The sequence below is a fragment of the Colobus angolensis genome, unplaced genomic scaffold (genome assembly GCF_000951035.1).
Source record: "Colobus angolensis palliatus isolate OR3802 unplaced genomic scaffold, Cang.pa_1.0 Scaffold532, whole genome shotgun sequence".
Classification (NCBI taxonomy): domain Eukaryota; kingdom Metazoa; phylum Chordata; class Mammalia; order Primates; family Cercopithecidae; genus Colobus; species Colobus angolensis.
The window spans coordinates 1,003,735-1,023,694 of record NW_012118844.1 but is presented as its reverse complement, the minus strand read 5'-3'; the positions used below and the strand labels follow the sequence as shown (position 1 = coordinate 1,023,694).

General features: G+C 37.3%; 1 protein-coding gene across 3 annotated transcripts in view; it reads right to left on the bottom strand.

The window, feature by feature from the left end:
- ATP11C (ATPase, class VI, type 11C) overlaps nucleotides 1-19,960 on the bottom strand; it is a 209,312-nt gene that overhangs the window by 20,737 nt on the left and 168,615 nt on the right. For all 3 annotated transcript variants that reach the window (XM_011961029.1, XM_011961028.1, XM_011961030.1), the window contains exons 21-24: nucleotides 16,980-17,082; nucleotides 15,632-15,777; nucleotides 11,486-11,545; nucleotides 3,338-3,465 (exon numbers count right to left, since the gene is read on the bottom strand). In XM_011961029.1, the coding sequence (XP_011816419.1) occupies nucleotides 3,338-3,465; nucleotides 11,486-11,545; nucleotides 15,632-15,777; nucleotides 16,980-17,082 (437 nt within the window). The remainder of the gene's footprint in view (nucleotides 1-3,337; nucleotides 3,466-11,485; nucleotides 11,546-15,631; nucleotides 15,778-16,979; nucleotides 17,083-19,960) is intronic.

The window sequence follows — 19,960 nt, the reverse complement described above, 5'->3', positions numbered from 1 at the left end:
CAACTTTTAACTACTAGGATTTCCAGGTGCATGCAGTGATCTGAAACTTAGGGTATGCTCTCTGTCCTAGAAAAATGGCAGAATGAGATAGCTGCTTCCCAGAAACAAGCTCTCCCCATAGCCAGTAAGTCATGTTTCCAAGGCAACTAGGAACCACAGGTAAGGTGCCTCTGTAAAGATCCTTGCAGGCAGTGCCCAACAACTGCCAGCCAATGTGGCTTTTGACAGTCACTGACTTGGGCTGGAGAAGAAAGGGCAAAAGCAGGAAGTGGTTCCTGTCTTTACAGACCATCGATGGGAAGTACATCTCATTCAGTGGGGGAAAAGAGCAGGAGCAGCATGATATGTTGAATTATAGGTCAGATTTTCTAGCTGCATTCGAATAAAGAAGCTGTCAAAAACTCAGAATGGGGCAATCAACGTGAAGGAGAGCATGAGAGGGAATCAAGATCTAGGGAGAGGCTGATGAGCAGCACAGGCCTGAGCACCTCCATATTATGGTAAGCAGCAGGTATACCAGAACGCTTTCTTTTGCCTTTTAAAGCTGTAGAAGAAACTAAAATTACACCTGTTCCCTCTATAGAAAAACTACAGTTTATTTTTTAAATTTCTCTTAAAAATATAAAAACATCCAATTATGTCGTTTCACATCCAAGTGTTTGGTAATACTCAAGTCACTAAATCACCAAAGGTAAAATCTATAACACACTATTCAATGCCACTGCTAATATTAATTGGCATACTGTACAGAGAGCCATATAGGAAGACCAGGGCTTCGTGTTCACAAAGGAACAGAGTAAATAAACTATCTATAGTCTGGTGACAGGTCAAGAGCAGTGTCTTGTCAGAGCAGGCATTCACGGCTTGCAAGTATGAGGTCAAAAAGGAAAGCTGGGCCGGGCGCGGTGGCTCAAGCCTGTAATCCCAGCACTTTGGGAGGCCGAGACGGGCGGATCACGAGGTCAGGAGATCGAGACCATCCTGGCTAACACGGTGAAACTCCGTCTCTACTAAAAAATACAAAAAAAAAAAAAACAAACTAGCCGGGCAAGGTGGCAGTCGCCTGTAGTCCCAGCTACTCGGGAGGCTGAGGCAGGAGAATGGCGTAATCCCAGGAGGCGGAGCTTGCAGTGAGCTGAGATCCGGCCACTGCACTCCAGCCTGGGCGACAGAGTGAGACTCCGTCTCAAAAAAAAAAAAGGAAAGCTGCACTTTGGGCTCAGCAATAGGTATGCCACAGCCTTTATTTTTGCATCAGATGTGGCAAGTCTATACAAAATTCAATAAATCATGACCTACACCTACAGCACAGTCACTAAAACCTTATGGAAACCCTTATGATATTTTGTACTCAACAGGTTTTTGCAGATTTTTGACATTCTTAATTTATACAAGTGCTCAGCAGAGCCCTGAAGGCTGGAGGAGGGTGTTAGAATAATAAGATTAATAGCTATCGTTGCTTGAAAACTTGTCAGGCACTATTTTTTTAAGTTCTTTAATACATAGTAGGTCATTTATTCCTCACAAAACCATTGTGATTAGGTGCTACTGTTGCCCATATATTACTGAAGATGAAATTGAGGCATACTGCAGTAACCTGCATAAGGTCACATGGTAAGTGGCAGAGGCTTTCAGCCCAGATGTTAGTCTGAGCTCTTGGTGGGACTGAATGGGGGGAATTCTTACTACTCCTCAAACCCCACTTCAAGCAGAGCAACTGTACTATTGGGCTTCTCTTTAGAAGTTGTCTGGAAACAACTACAGTTAAAACAATGTTTTAAAACCACTGGCCCGCTAGAAAAAGCACTGGAAAGAGGGCTGAATTCTGATCTTCATTTTGCATCTGGTTGTACCCTGTGTCCTTAGGTAAGTCATTTCTGGGCCCTGGTTCCTTATTTTCAAAAAGAGCGTAGTAGGAGCTGATGCTTGTAAGATTTCTACCAAAGTTCTAATGATTCTCCTCCAGATCTAATTATGCATTTACAACAAATACAGGATCAGCAGAACATGTAAACACCATGAGGATACAATCAGCAAACTCTAGAATGGGAGAAATTTTACAACATAAATAATCTGGTTTTCTCCACAAATAAATTGCAAGGTTAACCTACACATTAAAAGAGACTCCGAAAGTATATAAACCAATTGCAATGTGCGGACCTTCTTTAGATCTTGATTCAAATAAGCATGCTATGAAAAAAATGAGTCAACTGGAGAAATGTGAACATTGACTATTTGACATTAAGGACTTAAGTGATAGGGTATTATTATTTTTAAAAATCCTTATCTTTAAGAGATGCATACTGAAATAACTGTTTTTGAGATGTGCTTCAAAATAAGCCTGTGATAGAGCAGACGGGGTTATCAGTGGAATAGGAATGTCAAGGAATTGAGAGTTGTTGAAGCTAAGTGGTTAGGACAAGCTGAGTGGTTCAACAACTATTTACATTCGTTCATTATATAAATAGCATTCTCTCTACTTTTATGTATGTCTGAAATTTTCTTTAATAAAGACCTTTAAAATGATAAATTTTACAACTGTGTAATTCTAACAATTGCTAAATGTAAATTTTATGAGTCATGCTGGTTAAAAAAAAAAAATCCCTTAAATTTGTGTATCTTCATTTCATACAAATAAACTATCCAAACCTCTCTACTGCACTTGCTACCTACTATTTAGCAATGCTTACAATCTGCTGTAAATTAATATCTTTATCCTTAGCTGTAGGCTACAATTCTAAAAATCCAATTAAATCATAAGTTAAACAACTGGGGCTAGTGCCAAGTCCCCCATCCACAGAGAAAAGCATCCATTTTCAACTGACACAAAATGAATACAATGGCTTATGAGTCCATTATTTTCTTCAACAAAACAGTTTTAGAATGGGGCTGATAAAGGAGGGGTATGGGGTGGCTAATGCTATAGGCGCAGTTACATGAGAAAGGGTAATATAACTTCATCAGTTCAATCTACAACAAGTAGGAATCAATATTCTAAACTACGGAAGATCTTTGTGTATGCTTTTTCTTTTCTTTGCAGTTAAAATATCATGTCTTCCCATGAGACACCAGAACACTATAACAATGTAGGTTTCAGTTTTAGGAATTAGTGACTCTGAACTAAATGTTTCACATATATTCAAGTACAGAACCCACACCTAGGAAATATGTCATTTTCCTGTTGAGCAGTCTGCTTTCAATAGCTAAAAATTCCAAAGAGAACCACATAATCATACCACAAACCAAGTGCATTGTTCTGCATTCTTCCCATCTGCAGATAAAATGAAAACTACAACATTGAAAGTCTTAGGGGGTTTTAACCATATATTTAACTTACATATACAATCGGGGATCTGAGGTCAGAGTGTCAATGTTGATGTGCTGTTCCAGTAGACTATAGGCCAGGATGGGCAAGGAAGTGAAGCAGATATTGTACATTGTAAGGTAAGCAGCATCATACAGTGGCTAAAATGAAAAACAACAGAGGAAAGAAAGAAATTTCATGTAACAATCATTACAAGATGATATTTATGTATGAGGAAAACTTACTAGCTAAAATAAGAAACTTTTTTACATGCTTTTGGTACTGGCAAAGGAAACTGTAAATAAGGTCACTGCCTAGTAACTATAAAAAAGAAACTAACATATTGTGATGAGTCACATGAATATACCTCCCCTTTAACAGAATATTATTCAGAATGTTTACATGCTATAAGTTGCATTTCTAATAGACATTAATAACTTTTCAAGGTTGCTTAGTAGCTAAAACTAGCTATTCAGGAGTTACTTCAGCAAAGACCATTAAGTATAAGTGAGGAATCCTTAGAGAAACTAAATATAGGCAGCAATCAGCCTGTGTCACAAATGCTTTGGTTAATATTTTACATATTTTTGGTTAGTATTTTCAAGTCCAAATTGTGTCTTTTCTAACATCCTCTTCCTGAGAAGCCCCACAGTTTCTCATGGCGTGTGTTCTTCCTTCCTGAACTGAGTAATAAACCTAATTTGATCAACTACAAATGTGTTCCTGGCGGTCTTTGACTGGACAACTTGGACAATCTTGAGCTCCTATAACAGAACTTGGCATACAAAAAACAATCAATAAATACTAGATGAATAAATGAATGAGTACAGATTGGAAGCTGTAACATTTGAAAAGGCCTGCTCTGATATCATAAATCTTCCTTTATTGAAAAAAATTTAAAGAATTCCATGAACCTCATTCTGATGAAAGTATTTATATCAGTATTTATCTACACAGTGCTAAAGATTGTCATACAAACATTTTCTGTGGCCTGAATAATTCCCCATACTCATATGTATTTTTCACATGTATAAATGTCCCTTAATAAAATGCATTTAACTATGATAAAAATTAACAAAATAATGTATTTTCAATCAATGGCTACTAAAGATAATTACTATCATAATGAAGACTGACTCCAAAAGGCTGGGAATTACTTGAATGGTGCATTGGTTAGTTTACTAGTTGACTTCAGAACATTTACTGAGTGCCTACCTAAATGACAAGTACTAGAGACAGAGACGATTCATCCCCTGTCCACCAGGGAGTTCAAATTCTAGATGGAGAGGCAGAATTGGGGAAACCCAGAGGAGGGGACTACAACTCTGGCTGGCAGGAGAGACAAGGCAAATGATTATGGATGCAACATTCTCCATGAAGTTAAAAGACACTTCCAACATACTTTCTATAAACAAAGATTTAAGCTCAACAAAGATATTCCACTGAATTTAAAAGTACAAAAAAAGGTGTTGCATTCCTTTTTGTTTTCAAAGGAGAGGACTAGTCCGTGGCACATAACACCACACTTTCTTTAGAAACTACTCATTTTCACTAACAAGTGAATTTTAAAAAGTACAACTCAGATTGACTGGTGTGTAATTTAGTCTTGAATTTCATTCAAACAAAAGAAGCATCAATCTACTTTTGTTTCACTATGATACTTTAAAATCACATGACCAATAATTGTAATTCTTAGGTACATAATTAGAAGAGACAGAATATCCCCAAAACAAACAGATATAGTTGATAATACTGTTTTTTTATGAAACCTGTTATAATGTTTTCTTTTCGTTAAACAAAAAAGACATTTAGTATCCTAGTTTTGCTAAAGAAAGGGAAGCTTTTTGTGTAAAGAATCTGAACCCTGGTCCATTTCTACATTCTTCATAGTCTTCCTTGCAAGTTCCAGAGAATGCCTAATGCGCTTCTGGACTGAAAAAGACAGACTACTCATAGGCACTCCAAAGATATTTGCAATAAAGGTTGCTACATTCAGCACTAGCACAAAACCAAAATCAAAAATAAAGATTTTGCACATCACATTAGCTCCTGAGCGCTCCTGGTACACTTTTACCTTCCTTTTACCTGGTATACTTTTCCTTTAAGATGTTCACATTATTCCTTCCCTTACCTCCAGGTCTCTGCCCAAATGTCATCTCATCAGAGAGACCTTTTCAGATGTCTAAAACAGCAGCTCTCTCTCTCTCAGTCACACTCTATCCCTTTATTATGCTTTCTTTTTTCCAATATAGCATACATCAGTACCCAACATAATATATTTGATTGTTGTCTTTCACCCTATCACTATACACTGCAAGTTTCATGGGGGGAAGAAGTTTGTTTTGATCACTGCAATATTCTCAGCACTTATCCTGGCACAAACAGGGCAATCAAGAAATAGTGGCCAAATGAATGAACCTACCAGTTGAGCAACAGAAGGAGCCAAACATCAACTCCTATGGAACCATAAGCAGTTAGGGTAATCTAAGAAGACTGAAGACAATCCATGGTTTAAATCTCAGCTGGTTTTATAAGGAGTAAGTCCTTTTTGCCCTAAAACTTGTGCTTGGTAAACATGTTTTAAAAGGATAATAAAGCAACAGACTCCTTTCAAAATGAAAACAGTATTTCCACCAGAACAAGCCAACTTCACCTTTAGCACACTGCTACACATTAGTTAAGAGAATTTCATATATTTTTAATACTTGCATTCATCCAAGAAAGTAAAGAATTAGCAACATTTTGCTCAATAGCAATTTGAATGTTCAAGAAAAACAGATTGATCAGAATTTACGAAACTCTCTAATACTATTAATTTCGAATTCAAGAAGGTTGATGGCACTTCCGAAAACTGAAAGATGCTTAATTTATAATGAAAGATGATCTGTTTAACTGGCACTACCGGGGGCTAATGACATGGCACTGACGTAAGAGACAGCATACCAAATAGTAAAGAGGCAAATTCAAGAGAAAAAGAACAATCATTCCCATTGAGAAGAACGCATTCTCTTAGAAATACTGCCAAAGAGACTTCAACATCCTACTGGCAGTATGAGACAGATCACTGAGGCCAAAAATTAACAAAGATATTCAGGCCCTGAACTCAACATGTGACCAAATGGACCTAAGAGACATCTACAGAACTCTCTAGCCCCAAAACAACCGAATATACAATACATTCCTCTTATCGCCACACGGCACATACTCTAATATTAACCACACAATTGGACATAACAATCCACAGCAAATTCCAAAAAACAAAAATCATACCAACCATACTCTCAAACCACAGCGTGACAAAAATAGAAATCAATACCAAGAAAATCACTCAAAACCATACAACAACATGGAAATTAAACAACCTGCTCCTGAATGATTTGGGGGTAAATAATGAAATTAAGGCAAAAGTCAAGAATTTCTTTAAAACTAATGAAGAACAAAGATACAACATACCAGAATCTCTGGGACACAGCTAAGGAAGTGTTAAGAGGGAAATTTATGGCACTAAACACCTACATCAAAAAGTTCAAAAGAAGGCCGAGCACAGTGGCTCAAGCCCGTAATCCCAGCAATTTGGGAGGCCAACATAGGCAGATCATTTGAGGTCAGGAGTTCAAGACCAGCCTGACCAACATGGTGAAACCCCATCTCTAATAAAATACAAAAATCAGCCAGGTGTGGTGACGGGCACCTGTAATCTCAGCTACTCAGGAGGCTGAGGCAGGAGAAATCACTCGAACACAGGAGGCGGAGGTGGCAGTGAGCCAAGATCACACCACTGCATTCCAGCCTGGGCGACAGAGCAAGACTCAGGAAAGGGAAGGGGAAGGGGAAGGAGAGTGGGAGGGGGAAAGGAAGGAAGGAAGGAAGGAAGGAAGGAAGGAAGGAAGGAAGGAAGGAAGGAAGGAAGGAGCGAGGGAGGGAGGGAGGGGGAGAGAGAGAAAGAAATCAAATTAACAACCCAACATCACAACTAGAGGAACTACAGAAACAAGAACAAACCAACCCCAAAGCTAGAAGAAAACAAGAAATAACCAAAATCAGAGCTGAACCGAGGGAAACTGAGATGCAAAAAACCACACAAAAGACCAAGAAATCCAGGAGATGGTTATTTGAAAACGTTTAATAATATATATAGACTACTAGCTGGACTAATAAAGAAAAAAAAGAGAAGATTCAAATAAACACAATCAGAAATGACAGAGCAGATGATACTACAGACACAAAAGAAATAAAAATAACCCTCAGAGACTACTATGAACATTTCTATGCAAACAAACTAGAAAACCTACAAGAAATGGTTAAATTTCTGGACATGTACAACCTCCCAAGACTGAACCAGTCAGAAAACCAAGGATTTCCTGAATCCCTCAAAAGACCAATAATGACTTCCAAAACTGAATGGTAATAAAAAGTCTACCAACCAAAAAAAAGCTCATGACCAGATGGAGTCACAGTCAAATTCTACCAGATATATAAAGAAGATCTGTAGCATTCCTACTGAAACTCTTCCAAAAAATTGAGGAGGAGGGACTCCTCCCTAAATCATTCTGAGGCCAGCATCATTCTGATACAAAAACTTTGGCACAGACACAACAACAACAACAACAAGAAAACTTCAGGCCAATATCCTTGATGGAGACAGATGCAAAAACACTTAACAAAATACTAGCAAACTGAATCCAGCAGCACATCACAAAGCTAATCCACCATGATCAAGTAGGCTTTATCACTAGAATGCAAGATTGGTTCAATATATGCCAATCAATAAATGTGATTTATCACATAAACAGAACTAAAAACAAAAGCCAAATGATCATCTCAATAGATGCAGAAAAGGTTTTCAATAAAATCCATCATGTTAAAAAACTCTCAACAAACTAGGCGTTGAAGGAACATTCTTCAAAATAATAAGAGCCATCTAAGAAAAACCCATAGCTGACATCACACTTAACAAGCAAAAGCTGGAAGCATTCCCTCAAAAACCAGAAGAAGAAAAGGATGCCCTCTCTCACCACTCCTATTTAACATAGTACTAGAAGTTCTAGCCAAAGCAATCGGGCAAGAGAAATAAATAAAAGGCACCCAAATAGGAAGATAGGAAGTCAAACTATCCCTGTTTGCAGACAATATGATTCTATATCTACAAAACCTCACAGCCTTGGCCCAAAAGCTACTTGACCTGTTAACTTCAGCAAAGTTTCAGGATATGAAAACAATGTACAAAAATCAGAAGCAATCCTATATACCAACAATATCCAAGCTGAGAGCCAAATCAGTAACATAATCCCATTCACAGTAGCCACAAAAATAATGAAATGCCTAGAAATACAGCTAACCAGCAAGGTGAAAGATCTTTTTTTTTTTTTTTTTTTTTTTTTGAGACGGAGTCTCGCTCTGTCGCCCAGGCTGGAGTTCAGTGGCGCGATCTCAGCTCACTACAAGCTCCGCCTCCCGGGTTCCCGCCATTCTCCTGCCTCAGCCTCCCGAGTAGCTGGGACTACAGGCGCCCGCCACCTCGCCCGGCTAATTTTTTGTATTTTTAGTAGAGACGGGGTTTCACCATGTTAGCCAGGATGGTCTCGATCTCCTGACCTCGTGATCCGCCCGTCTCGGCCTCCCAAAGTGCTGGGATTACAGGCTTGAGCCACCGCGCCCGGCCGAAAGATCTTTAAAATGAAAATTGCAAAACACTGCTCAAAGAAATCAGAGATGACACAAACAAATGGAAAAATATTCCATGCTCTTGGACAGGAAGAATCAGTATTGTTAAAATGGCCATACTGCCCAAAGCAATTTACAAGTTCAATGCAATTCCTATCAAACTACTAATTACATTCTTCACAGAATTAGAAATAAATATTTTAATATTCATATGGCACCAAAAAAGAGCCTGAATAGCCAAGGCAATCCTAAGCAAAAGGAACAAAGCTGTAGGCATTACATTACCTGACTTCAAACTATATTACAGGCTACAGTAACCAAAACAACATGGTACTGGTACAAAAACAGGCATATATAAAACAATGGAACAGAACAGAGAGCCCGGAAATAAGGCCACATATCTACAACCACGTGATCTTCAACATAGCTGACACAAGCAAGCAATGGGGAAAAGAATCCCTATTCAATAAATGGCACGGTATAACTTGCTAGCCACATGCAGAAGATTGAAACTGGACCCGTTTCTTATGCCATATACAAAAATTAACTCAAGATGCATTAAAGACTTAAATGTAAAACCTAAAACTATAATCACCCTGGAAGATAACCTAGGATATACCAGTCTGGACATAGGAGCTGGCAAAGATTTCATCACAAATATGCTGAAGGCAATAGCAACAAAAACAAAAACTGACAAATGTTACCTAATTAAATAAAGAATTTCTGCATACAAGAAAATGACTATCAACAGAGTAAACTGACAACCTACAAAACGGGAGAAAATATTTGCAAATGCTGAATGTGACAAATGTCTAACACCCAACATCTATAAGGAACTTACATAAATTTATAAGCAAAAATCAAATCACCCCATTAAAAAGTGGGCAAAGGACAGGAACAGACACTTTTCAAAAGAAGACATACACGCAGCCAACAAGCATATGAAAAAATGCTCAACATCACTAATCATTAGAGAAATGCAAATCGAAACAAAAACGAGATACCATCTCATACCAGTCAGAATGGCTATTATTCAAAAGTCAAAAAAAGAAACCAGATGCTTGCAAGGTTGCAGAGAAAAGGGAACACTTGTAGAATGCTGGTGAGAACGTAAATTAGCCATTGTGGAAAGCAGTGTGATGATTCCTCAAAGACCTTAAAACAGAATTACCATTCAACCCAGCAATCCCATTACTGGGTATATACCCAAAGGAATATAAATTATTCTACCATAAAGACACATACACATGTTTACTGCAGCACTTTTCATAATATCAAAGACATGTAATCAACCTAAACTTCCATCAATGGTAGACTGGAAAAAGAAAATGTGGTACATATACACCGTGAAATACTACGCAAACATAAAAAAGAATAAGATCATGTCATTTGCAGCAACACGTATGGAGCTGGAAGCCATCATCCTAAGCAAACTAACACAGAAAGAGAAAACCAAATACAGCATGTTCTCACTTATAAGTGGGTGCTAAACAATGAGAACATATGGACACAAAGAAGGGAAAAAGACACTGGAGTCTACTTCAGGTGGAGAGTGAGAGGAGGGAGAGGATCAAAAAGCTACCTACCAGGTACTACACTTTTTACCTGGGTGACAAAATAAACTGAACACCAAACTCCTGTGGCATGAGTTTGCCAATATAAACCTGCACATGCACTCCTGAACCTAAAAGTTAAAAAAAAACAAAAAAAAAACGCTGCCAAAGAATTAGAAAAAAAAATCACTTCCTACCAGGAGGAACCAAGAATACATAAGTGTATTCATAAGTGTACTTTGTATTCACAGAAGCGTATGTACAGCTTGCCTTTGAAATTTGGAAACTTAACACCTATGGCAATGTGGTAGCTCAGTTTGGAAAAATCACTGAACTTCTCACAGATTAATTATAAAATTTCTGAATCACTGAGTATTATAGCTCCTGTATTTTGCTATACCTCCCATTAGAAGCAATGTCAAATCCATTACAGTTTTTAAAACAAAGATGCCTTGCCATCCTACCACTTATGTATCAAGTTAATATATAACATATTCCTTATGTAATACATGTTCAGAAAACAACAGAAGGCAAAACATCTATAGCTGCTTTACGTAATCCAAGGCTTTCTCTAGGAATCACAGGTTCTTGGCTAGCTTAAAGATTAATGCTTTTTCTATAAAACTAACCTGAGAGCCTGCAAGGTTGGGAGATTTCATCTGATGAAATATTAAACTATAACATTTTAGAATTATGAAACATTTTATACATTGATAAAAAGAAAAAATTCAAAATACTCTTTTTAATGTTATCACATCTCCAACAGGATGTACCAAAAGCATTTCAAAATGAAGGTAACAATAAGAAAGCTAGTAAAGCAAAGACATAAATATTTGCTATCGTCAAAACCAAGAGATCCTTTTACTTTGTATATACATCTCTCATCTCTATAAATCTAATATATAAGGGTAATTTATTAACAGCAAATGTAAACTACATTATAACGAAAACTTGGGAAACAAACCTGTTGTGAGAATCCACAGAAGAACTGGTACAAAAACTGTGGCAAAATGAAACAAAGGTTCTGAAAAAAAAAAATGAAGACAAGGATTAACATTTTCACTTAATCAACTTGCTAAACTAAAATGGGAAACTATATTCCAAATAGTTTATAATTATTCCTAAATCCTTCTAATGTCAGAATGCAATAAACCTCTATTCCACAGACATAAGGAAACAACTAAAAAAATGATTAATTCATATTAAGGCCAACTTTTGCCCTATCAAGGCAGAAGAGGATCTTATTTACTTTAAGAGAATCTGTTGCTATCCTTCTTCCAGGAAATAAATGAGCTCATCCAATATGAACACCTAATGACACTGTATCTTTAACACCAATTAGATTTGCAAACCATATAGTAGACTGATAATGCTGCAAGTGTACATTTAAAGCCGATTAATGCCAATAAATAGTTGGGAAATTATTATAGATTATGTTGACACTAACAATATCAACTAATGCTTTAATGCCTTTATTACTATCTCATCAATCAATCAACATATCATTATTGAGCATCTACTACACACAAAGATGGCACACAGATGATACCAAAAAAAGAGTCAACTTCTTTTTCCTAAGTCAGGGACCCTCCTCCCCTCCCCTGAGGATGCACAGCAGGAGGTGAGCGGCAGGCAAGTGAGCATTAGGGCCTGAGATCCCTGGTGCCAAAAAGGCTGGGGACCACTGTCCTAAGGGACATATTGTTTAATTTGAGAAATACTAAAAAGACAAGCAGAAAAGAAACACAAGCTGGGAATTCATAAGGTAGTAAAAGTTACTAAGTGTGATTATAAAATACTGAAATTAATGTCTTTAAGCAAAACTACCAGGACTAGAATTTTCAAGTAAGTGCTATTCTTCAAAGCAGGCTGTGAGCTTCTTTGCTGTTACTTGTTCATGATGTCTCTGAACTTCTCTTCGAGAAGCCCCTTCGAGAGCCCACTTTCCAGTCACGCCAGAAAACTAGTCTCCTCCCTTCTGTCAGCTAATTCTCCAGAATTAGCTCTAGGAGACTTGAAACTGTTTTTAAAAATTAAATGCAACCCCAAAGGATGAACATCTACCACAGCTGAGGATATTTAGATCAATGTACTACTGGCTCTGGAGGATGTTTCTAAAGAAATGAGCTCAACATGTTTTGAATCACCCCTGCAGCATGAGTCAGAGCTCCCAAGGTCATCACCTGGAAAAGCAACACTGATTTGTACATTATCAGTTCTGGTACAATGCAAAATATAGTCCATAGTATTTCTAGAGTCACAGTTTATGAAAAAAATAAGTGTTCTGAGGTTGAAGCAGGTAGAGCTCAGTGGGGATCACGGGGTTGCTTCATGACAAGGGAGAGTGGGTATCTACCTCACCCACCAGAATGTAATTTTCATGAGAACAGGGACACTGCCTGTCTTACACCATGGTGTATCCTCAAGCGCCTAAAACAGCCCTTGGCACATGGTAACACATTTAAAATATATTTGTTGACTGATTGAATAAAGAAGTTAGAACTTGAACTATGAATAAAGATGAACAGGACATGTTGATGGTAGGAACCAAGGCAAGAATGTATGTATTTTAAACTTATATGGTAAGACAGGGTCACATTGTGGGGTGCATTAAAAGCCAGACTAAAGCTGAGACAATGGAGACTAAAGTTTCTAAGGGACAAGTTGAAAAGTGGCATTCTTTAAACACTAATCTAGCTGAATTATGTAAGGAGGATTAAATGGAGAAACAGAAAGTAGGAAGACCTGTCACTGAAGTACTCCAGGAGTGGGCAACAACAATGTGAAGACAATGGCGAGAGGACAGAAAGACCTCTTAGCTCAGCCAAATAGAGTTGAAAATTTTAGAAATCCTCTTGGCACAAAAGATAGTAATAAAAAAGAAATACTGCTGAGTCAGTAACCAAGATGATAATGAGCTTAGAGACACTAACGAAGACAGAGAATATATCTACATAAATAACCACTGGTCAACATTTGCCATTTTAACGCTTGCTTTGTTCTCCTTAACAGAGCATTCCTTCCATCTGGTGGCAGTTGCTTAAATTGCAGGCCAAAACTCAAAAGAGGCAAAAGAAGCCTCTGGAATAGGTTCAGATTACTAGGCAGATCTGAATGACAAATTTTCAAGGGATTTCCTGCTAGGTGGAGGTCAAGAGAGAAGAACTCTTTATTTCCATGAGCTACTGTTACTGGGTGCAAGGCCCAAAAGACCCTAACTGTGACACATAAAAAGTCCTGGATTTGGAGTAAATGAGTCTATGGTGGAACATCGCCTCCTGGACGGAAAGCCAAAGGCAAGTTATATCATCTCTCTGAGCTCTACTTTCCATGTATCTTAAATGGAGACAACACTACTTGCCTCATAGGATGTTTGTGAGGATTACGTTTTTTAAAAAGTGATTTTGTGAACTCACAAAATACCTTACACATACTGGGTTACCATCATTATCATCATCTTCCTCCTCCACAGTGTTTGGCCTGGCTACCAGCAAATACCAGCTAGCAGGGTCTTAGAAAATTTGTGAAACTGGGTTCATAGTTTTATAAATAAATGTTTTCTTTAAATATAAAGTTAGTAAGAAAGACCTAGAGTTGACTATAGACAACTGACACACAAAATCAGGTGCTGAGCTTTAACTCTTATAAAATATAGGGTATGAAATTCAAATATGACTACTTGAATCATATACTAAATACTGTATGATTCGAGTAGTTGGAAGATGCACTAAATACTCTATCTACAAACTAGAATCTAATTCAGAAATTTAGTAAATTCTATTCCCTGGTAGACAATAACAGGTATGCAGACTCAGTCTAATGTATACACTAATGCTTCATGATAAAAGGAAACCAAGGTATTGTTGAGGAAACTACTTCAGTGTCCAATATTGGAGATTTGCGATGTTGCACAATTATGTTTTGGAAGAATATTAAATTGGGTGAGAAAAATGTTCACAATATAAATTAAGTGAAAAAGGCAAAGTGCAAAGCAATATGTATTATACCAATAGGTACAAAGTTTATTTTGGGAATGAGAGAAAAGTTTTAGAATTAGACAATGATGATGGTTGCACATCATAGTGAACACACTATAGTCATTGAATTATAAACTTTAAAATGGTGAATTTTAGGCCAAGTGTGGTGGCTCAAGCCTGTAATCCCAGCACTTTGAGAGGCTGAGGGGGGGCAGATCACTTGAGGTCAGGAGTTCGAGGCCAGCCTGGCCAACATGGTGAAACCTTGTCTCTATTAAAAACACAAAAATCAGCCAGGTGTGGTGGCAAGGGCTTGTAATCCCAGCTACTCGAGAAGCTGAGGCATGAGCATCATTTGAACCCAGGACACAGAGGCTACCACTAGCCAAGATCACACCACTGCACTCCAGCCTGGGCGACAGAGAGAGACTCTGTCTTTAAGAAAATGTTTCTTTAAAAAAGGTGAATTTTGTTAAATTATGTCTCAAAAAAATTTTAAAAACCCATATGTAGTGTATAGTGTATAAAAGTACAAAAAAAATACATATATACATTAATTTGTATAGAAAAAAGACCAGCAAGGTCACATATCAAAATGTTACCAGTGGTTCTCTTGGTTGGCATGCTTATAGACAATTTATAAATGACTGCAAAAATTTCATTTTAGAAAATTTTTATTTTTGTAGAGACAAGGTCTCACATTATTGCCCAGGCTGGTCTCAAAATCCTGACCTCAAGTGATACTCCCACCTTGGCCTCCCAAAGCACTAGGATTACAGGAATGAGCCACTAGAAAGCCAAAATGTTCTATTTTTTGACTGGTGTGATGGTTACATGGATGTATACAATTGGCAAAACTCATGGAACTGTACACTTTTGATGAATACACTTTATTGTATTTAATTTATATTTCAGTAAAGAGCGCTTAAAAATTCCTATCATATAGTTTGCATCAAAAAGAATCTCTGTTTTCTGATTCATCCAATAGATTACCTCTGCTTTGTTGACTGCAAATTTCAGTATGAGATAGCAAAAGCAGCATAAAAAAAAAAAGGAAGAACAACAACACCATGACCAAGCTGAGTCAATGATGGATTAAAAGGAAATTAAATTACATATATTTTATCACATACCTTATAGAAGAAGTACTGTACAAGGTGTGCTATTCTCACATAATATAGATGTCCATGAGCCAATAGCAGTTTCTTTAAGTGTTTAAACTTTGGAACAGAATAATCGCTATTCCTAGCTGCTTGGCGACCTTCTTTGCCTTTAATACCTAAAAGAGAATATCTCTATACAGTGAGCATTTTCTAGAATAAATGACTCCCTGATTTATTTTCATAGTTTCAACTTGGTTAAATGTTATAGTTCAATTCTATCATTTAGTTTTCCTTTTTTAAAAACCAAAAGAGCTTTCTTTAAGTGACACTGAGACTTACCAAATAATTTAAGTTTAACTGGTAACTCCCTATTCGTAACACAGTATACAACAATTAAATAGAATCATTATTGCAATCATTACAAGGCAAAAATTATCTGAAGGAAAAAAGTCAACTTAAAAATTATTAAGTCACTCATTAAGGGCTAAATTGTGTATGACCCTAGACTAGGTGCTATATTAAGGCAACTCAGAAACCTGGGGTTTGTGATCTAGGGGCTCAATGAGAAGACGGTGAAATTCTTTCATGAATGAAACCCTGACTAGCAGCGCAAGGGTTCTGTGAGCTCGAGCAGCTTTAGGCCATTTGACACTTGGATAACCAATGAGTAGAACTTAAAAGTTGCACAATAAATAGGAATACTTCCAAATGAAAAGAACAATTTGGGAATCTAAACTGCAGTACAATAATTCCCAAGATACGAATTCCATATCTGGTCCCACCACCCTGCCAAAACAAACAAACTAGCTAACTAACTTGCTGGGGAGTTAGCTGTGCTGCCTAATAGCAACCAGAGAAGGAAAAAGTGATACAGGTGGTGGAAAAGTTGTTATTGCATGTCAATATATAAATTCAACACTACAGCCCAAACCACCCATTAATACTGCCATGTTGAAAAACAGCCAACCAATTATCATTTCTTAGCCCCAAACAGGTGAGGTCTCAAAACATATAGTACAGCAACATAAGTAGGCAGTCTGGTCAGGGGCAGAAAATCAATAAAAATTTCATGCATACTGTCAAAGTAAGAGCTAAACAATCAATTGTGCTGCCAGTAGCTTTGGGAAATTCACTCTACTTGGCTAATTGAAAAACATCCTTTAACTCTGTTACATTGCTACATTTCTACCACAGGGTAGGACCTTGGGATGGACATGTTGCATGATCAGATGAGGCATTCATTTAATTAACAATTTTCATTCCAAAATTCAAATTCAAGATGAGCAACCAAAACAGCCACTCTAGAATGTTAAGACCACACTACCTAAAAGCAATACTGATACTTTTTACAGCTGCCATCTCATTAGATATATCTTACCTATTCCCACATGGGATTCCAAGATCATACTAACATCATTGGCACCATCACCTATCGACAGAGTTATTGGGCTGCCTTTTAAATTCTTCACCATTCTGACAATCTAAATATTAAATACAAAAGAGGTATAAAAAAGGTCAAAGAAGAATGTAAGATTGGACTACTTTAGGGGTTTATGCCTCATTCACAATTGTAAATAGCAGCCTTGCAAACAGAAAGGTAGTTTGTGCATATACGGTCATCCCTCAGTATCCTTGGAGGATTGGTTCCAGGACCCTCGTAGATACCAAAATCCTCCTGCATACTTTAAATCTTCTCTAGGTTACTTTTAATACCTAACTACAATGTAAATACTACGTAAATAGTTGTCATACTGTATTGTTTTAAAACCTGTATTATTTTTATTGTTATACTGTTCATTGATTTAGTTTTATTCTAATGTTTTCAATCCACAGTTGTTTGGATCTGTGGATGCAGGACCCATGGATACGGAGGGCCAACTGTAGTATGTATAATAGCGTCAAATTCACAGATGCAGAACAACACAGCCATTCAAAATGTAACACCAGCACTCACTTGTCCTAGTTCTGTGCATATATGAACTATCAAAAACTTTGCCTCTCATGCATATTAGAGGTCAATACATTTCCTTCTTTTGTCATTGCATCATGTGTTCTTTCAGATCAGATGTTGAATGTGTAACAGTAGAAGCCAGAAAGCTGATTTGGGGTAACACACATAGGGCCACCAGAACCAAGTAGGAAGTCAGTGAACAATATTTTTGGTTACTTGCTACCCTCTCCTCCCTGTTGACACTCTCACCTTCCCTAGGAGCACATCAACACTTATTCCAGCTTACCTAATGTTAAATTCTTGCACCTATCTGGTTGCCAACTAAACTTTCATAAATCTCTCACTGCTCAATATGGTCTGACCTCTCCTATGAGTAGCTGTATTTTAAAAGAGGTGTACTAAAGGGGTTGACATTTGCAGAAAGATGCCCAAGATATGTGTGCAAAGCCTGTCACTATTCCCTGAGTGTTTCTCCAAGATGTATAAATGATACTGTGTAGTTCAGGGACGTGTTCATAACAGGTACTGAATAAAATGTTCATCCCTGGTATTAAAATACTTCTGCCTTGGGGTTCTCCAAAAACCTCCTGGCAGAGTTACTTGTAGGAAGTGTATTGGGTAATCAGCTGCCCTCCTACCCTATGTTTTAGATAATCACTGTTTGATGTGGCAAGCCACAAAACCCCTTGGAATCTAGCAGTTTAAAAAAACTTAAATAATTTAGTAGCTAAATAATGCTTTGCAAAAATACTGTCCTCACAATTGTTCTGACCAGTTAACATAAATAAAATCCATTTTCAACATAACTGGAGTGATTAAAAATAATTCATGAGACTAAGGCACCCTGCGGTTATTTCTTTAAATAGAATTCAATCAGGTTTTAGTTGTATTAAATAGTACAAAAAACCCCACATCGAATTCCACTTCACACAAAAATGATGTGACTATGAAATGCCAGCTTCCCCCAATCCTTCCCCTCAAGTTGGTTCTTCTTAAAAACTTTATAGAAGACTGTCAGAAATAACCTGTAAGTGAAAGAATAAAAGACAAAATTAAAGAACCCAAACTAAATTTGTTTTTAATAGGCTACAATAATGGTTAACTAAGTGCACCTGTTACACTGTGTGCAGTAACGATTTGCACCTCAAGGGAAAAATACGCAGCCAGGGAAGGTTTAGGGAAGGCAATAAAATTATCAAGGGTGACAGCTTCTGCATGAAAATATAGACTACAAAGAGTAAAACTCATCACTGTAGAAAGATAAAAGGATATACAATCATGGACCATAAAATCATGAAGGGATTTAGATTCGTAAACATAGACTTTTTCACTCAGCCCGAGGTCAACTGGATTAAGACCTCTTCAATCTCTAGGATAGCTTCATGAAAAAAAAAAATAATTTTACCAAAATACTATTTATTCATCAACTATAATAGCTTGCTTTATATTGTATACAGGAATGTGCTAAGAGCCAAAACAGATATAAGGTTTCATTACACACCCTTAAAAAGCATATAAATGAAGTAGTAGAGTTAGGTCATGAGTACAAGAATATTAGATAAGCAGATGAACAATACAAAGTAACAAAATGTAGCATCTGTGCAAGAATGCATGATATTGTCATTCACATAAGAAGGCCTAGGATGCCAGAGAAGGGAGAAGACACCACATGACAGAGTGATCAGGAATTTTACAGAAGGAAGAGTGATTTGATGTAAATCATGAAATATTAGTATGACTCGCATAGATGACAAAGAAAGAAAGGAGTATTCCAGAGAAAGGGACTAGCATATCTAAGAGCACATAGCCAGATAAATACAGTAAATGCTGAGAGAACAGATCTGGCTTGCCCAGATCAACTGGAATTTTCATATAGGGGACACGGACAGAAATATCTGGAGCTAGTTTAACAGGGAGTGATATGAAAGTGACAGCAGGATGTAGGAAGAACTGGAGGAAAGCAAGACTGTGGGCGAAGAGAGAAGTTAGGTGGCTAGTTCCAGGAGTTCAATAAGCTATTGAAAGGCCTGGCCCTGAAAGGTAATGAAAAGAAAGGAATAGACGGAAAAGACAATGTAATAAGAAATGGACAAAATTTAGTGACTAAGACTACAATGGAAGAGTAATGTACGTGGTATGTGGGAAGGCAACACAGGTTTCAAGGTTTTGAATCTAGAAATCTGGAAGTACACTGAGGTCAGTCATAGAAAAAGAAGATGCCAAGGAAAATGATGGTTGGACTCTAGAGAAGTCAGATTTGGGGTGATGATGCCACACCCAAGAATACATGTTTGGGAAACAGGTGAAGAAGTAAAGTAGATCACCAAATACTTGGATTGGAGGTAGTGACTGGAATATCACCTACATGAACATGACAGCTAAGTATGTAACATCCTGCAAAAAATAAC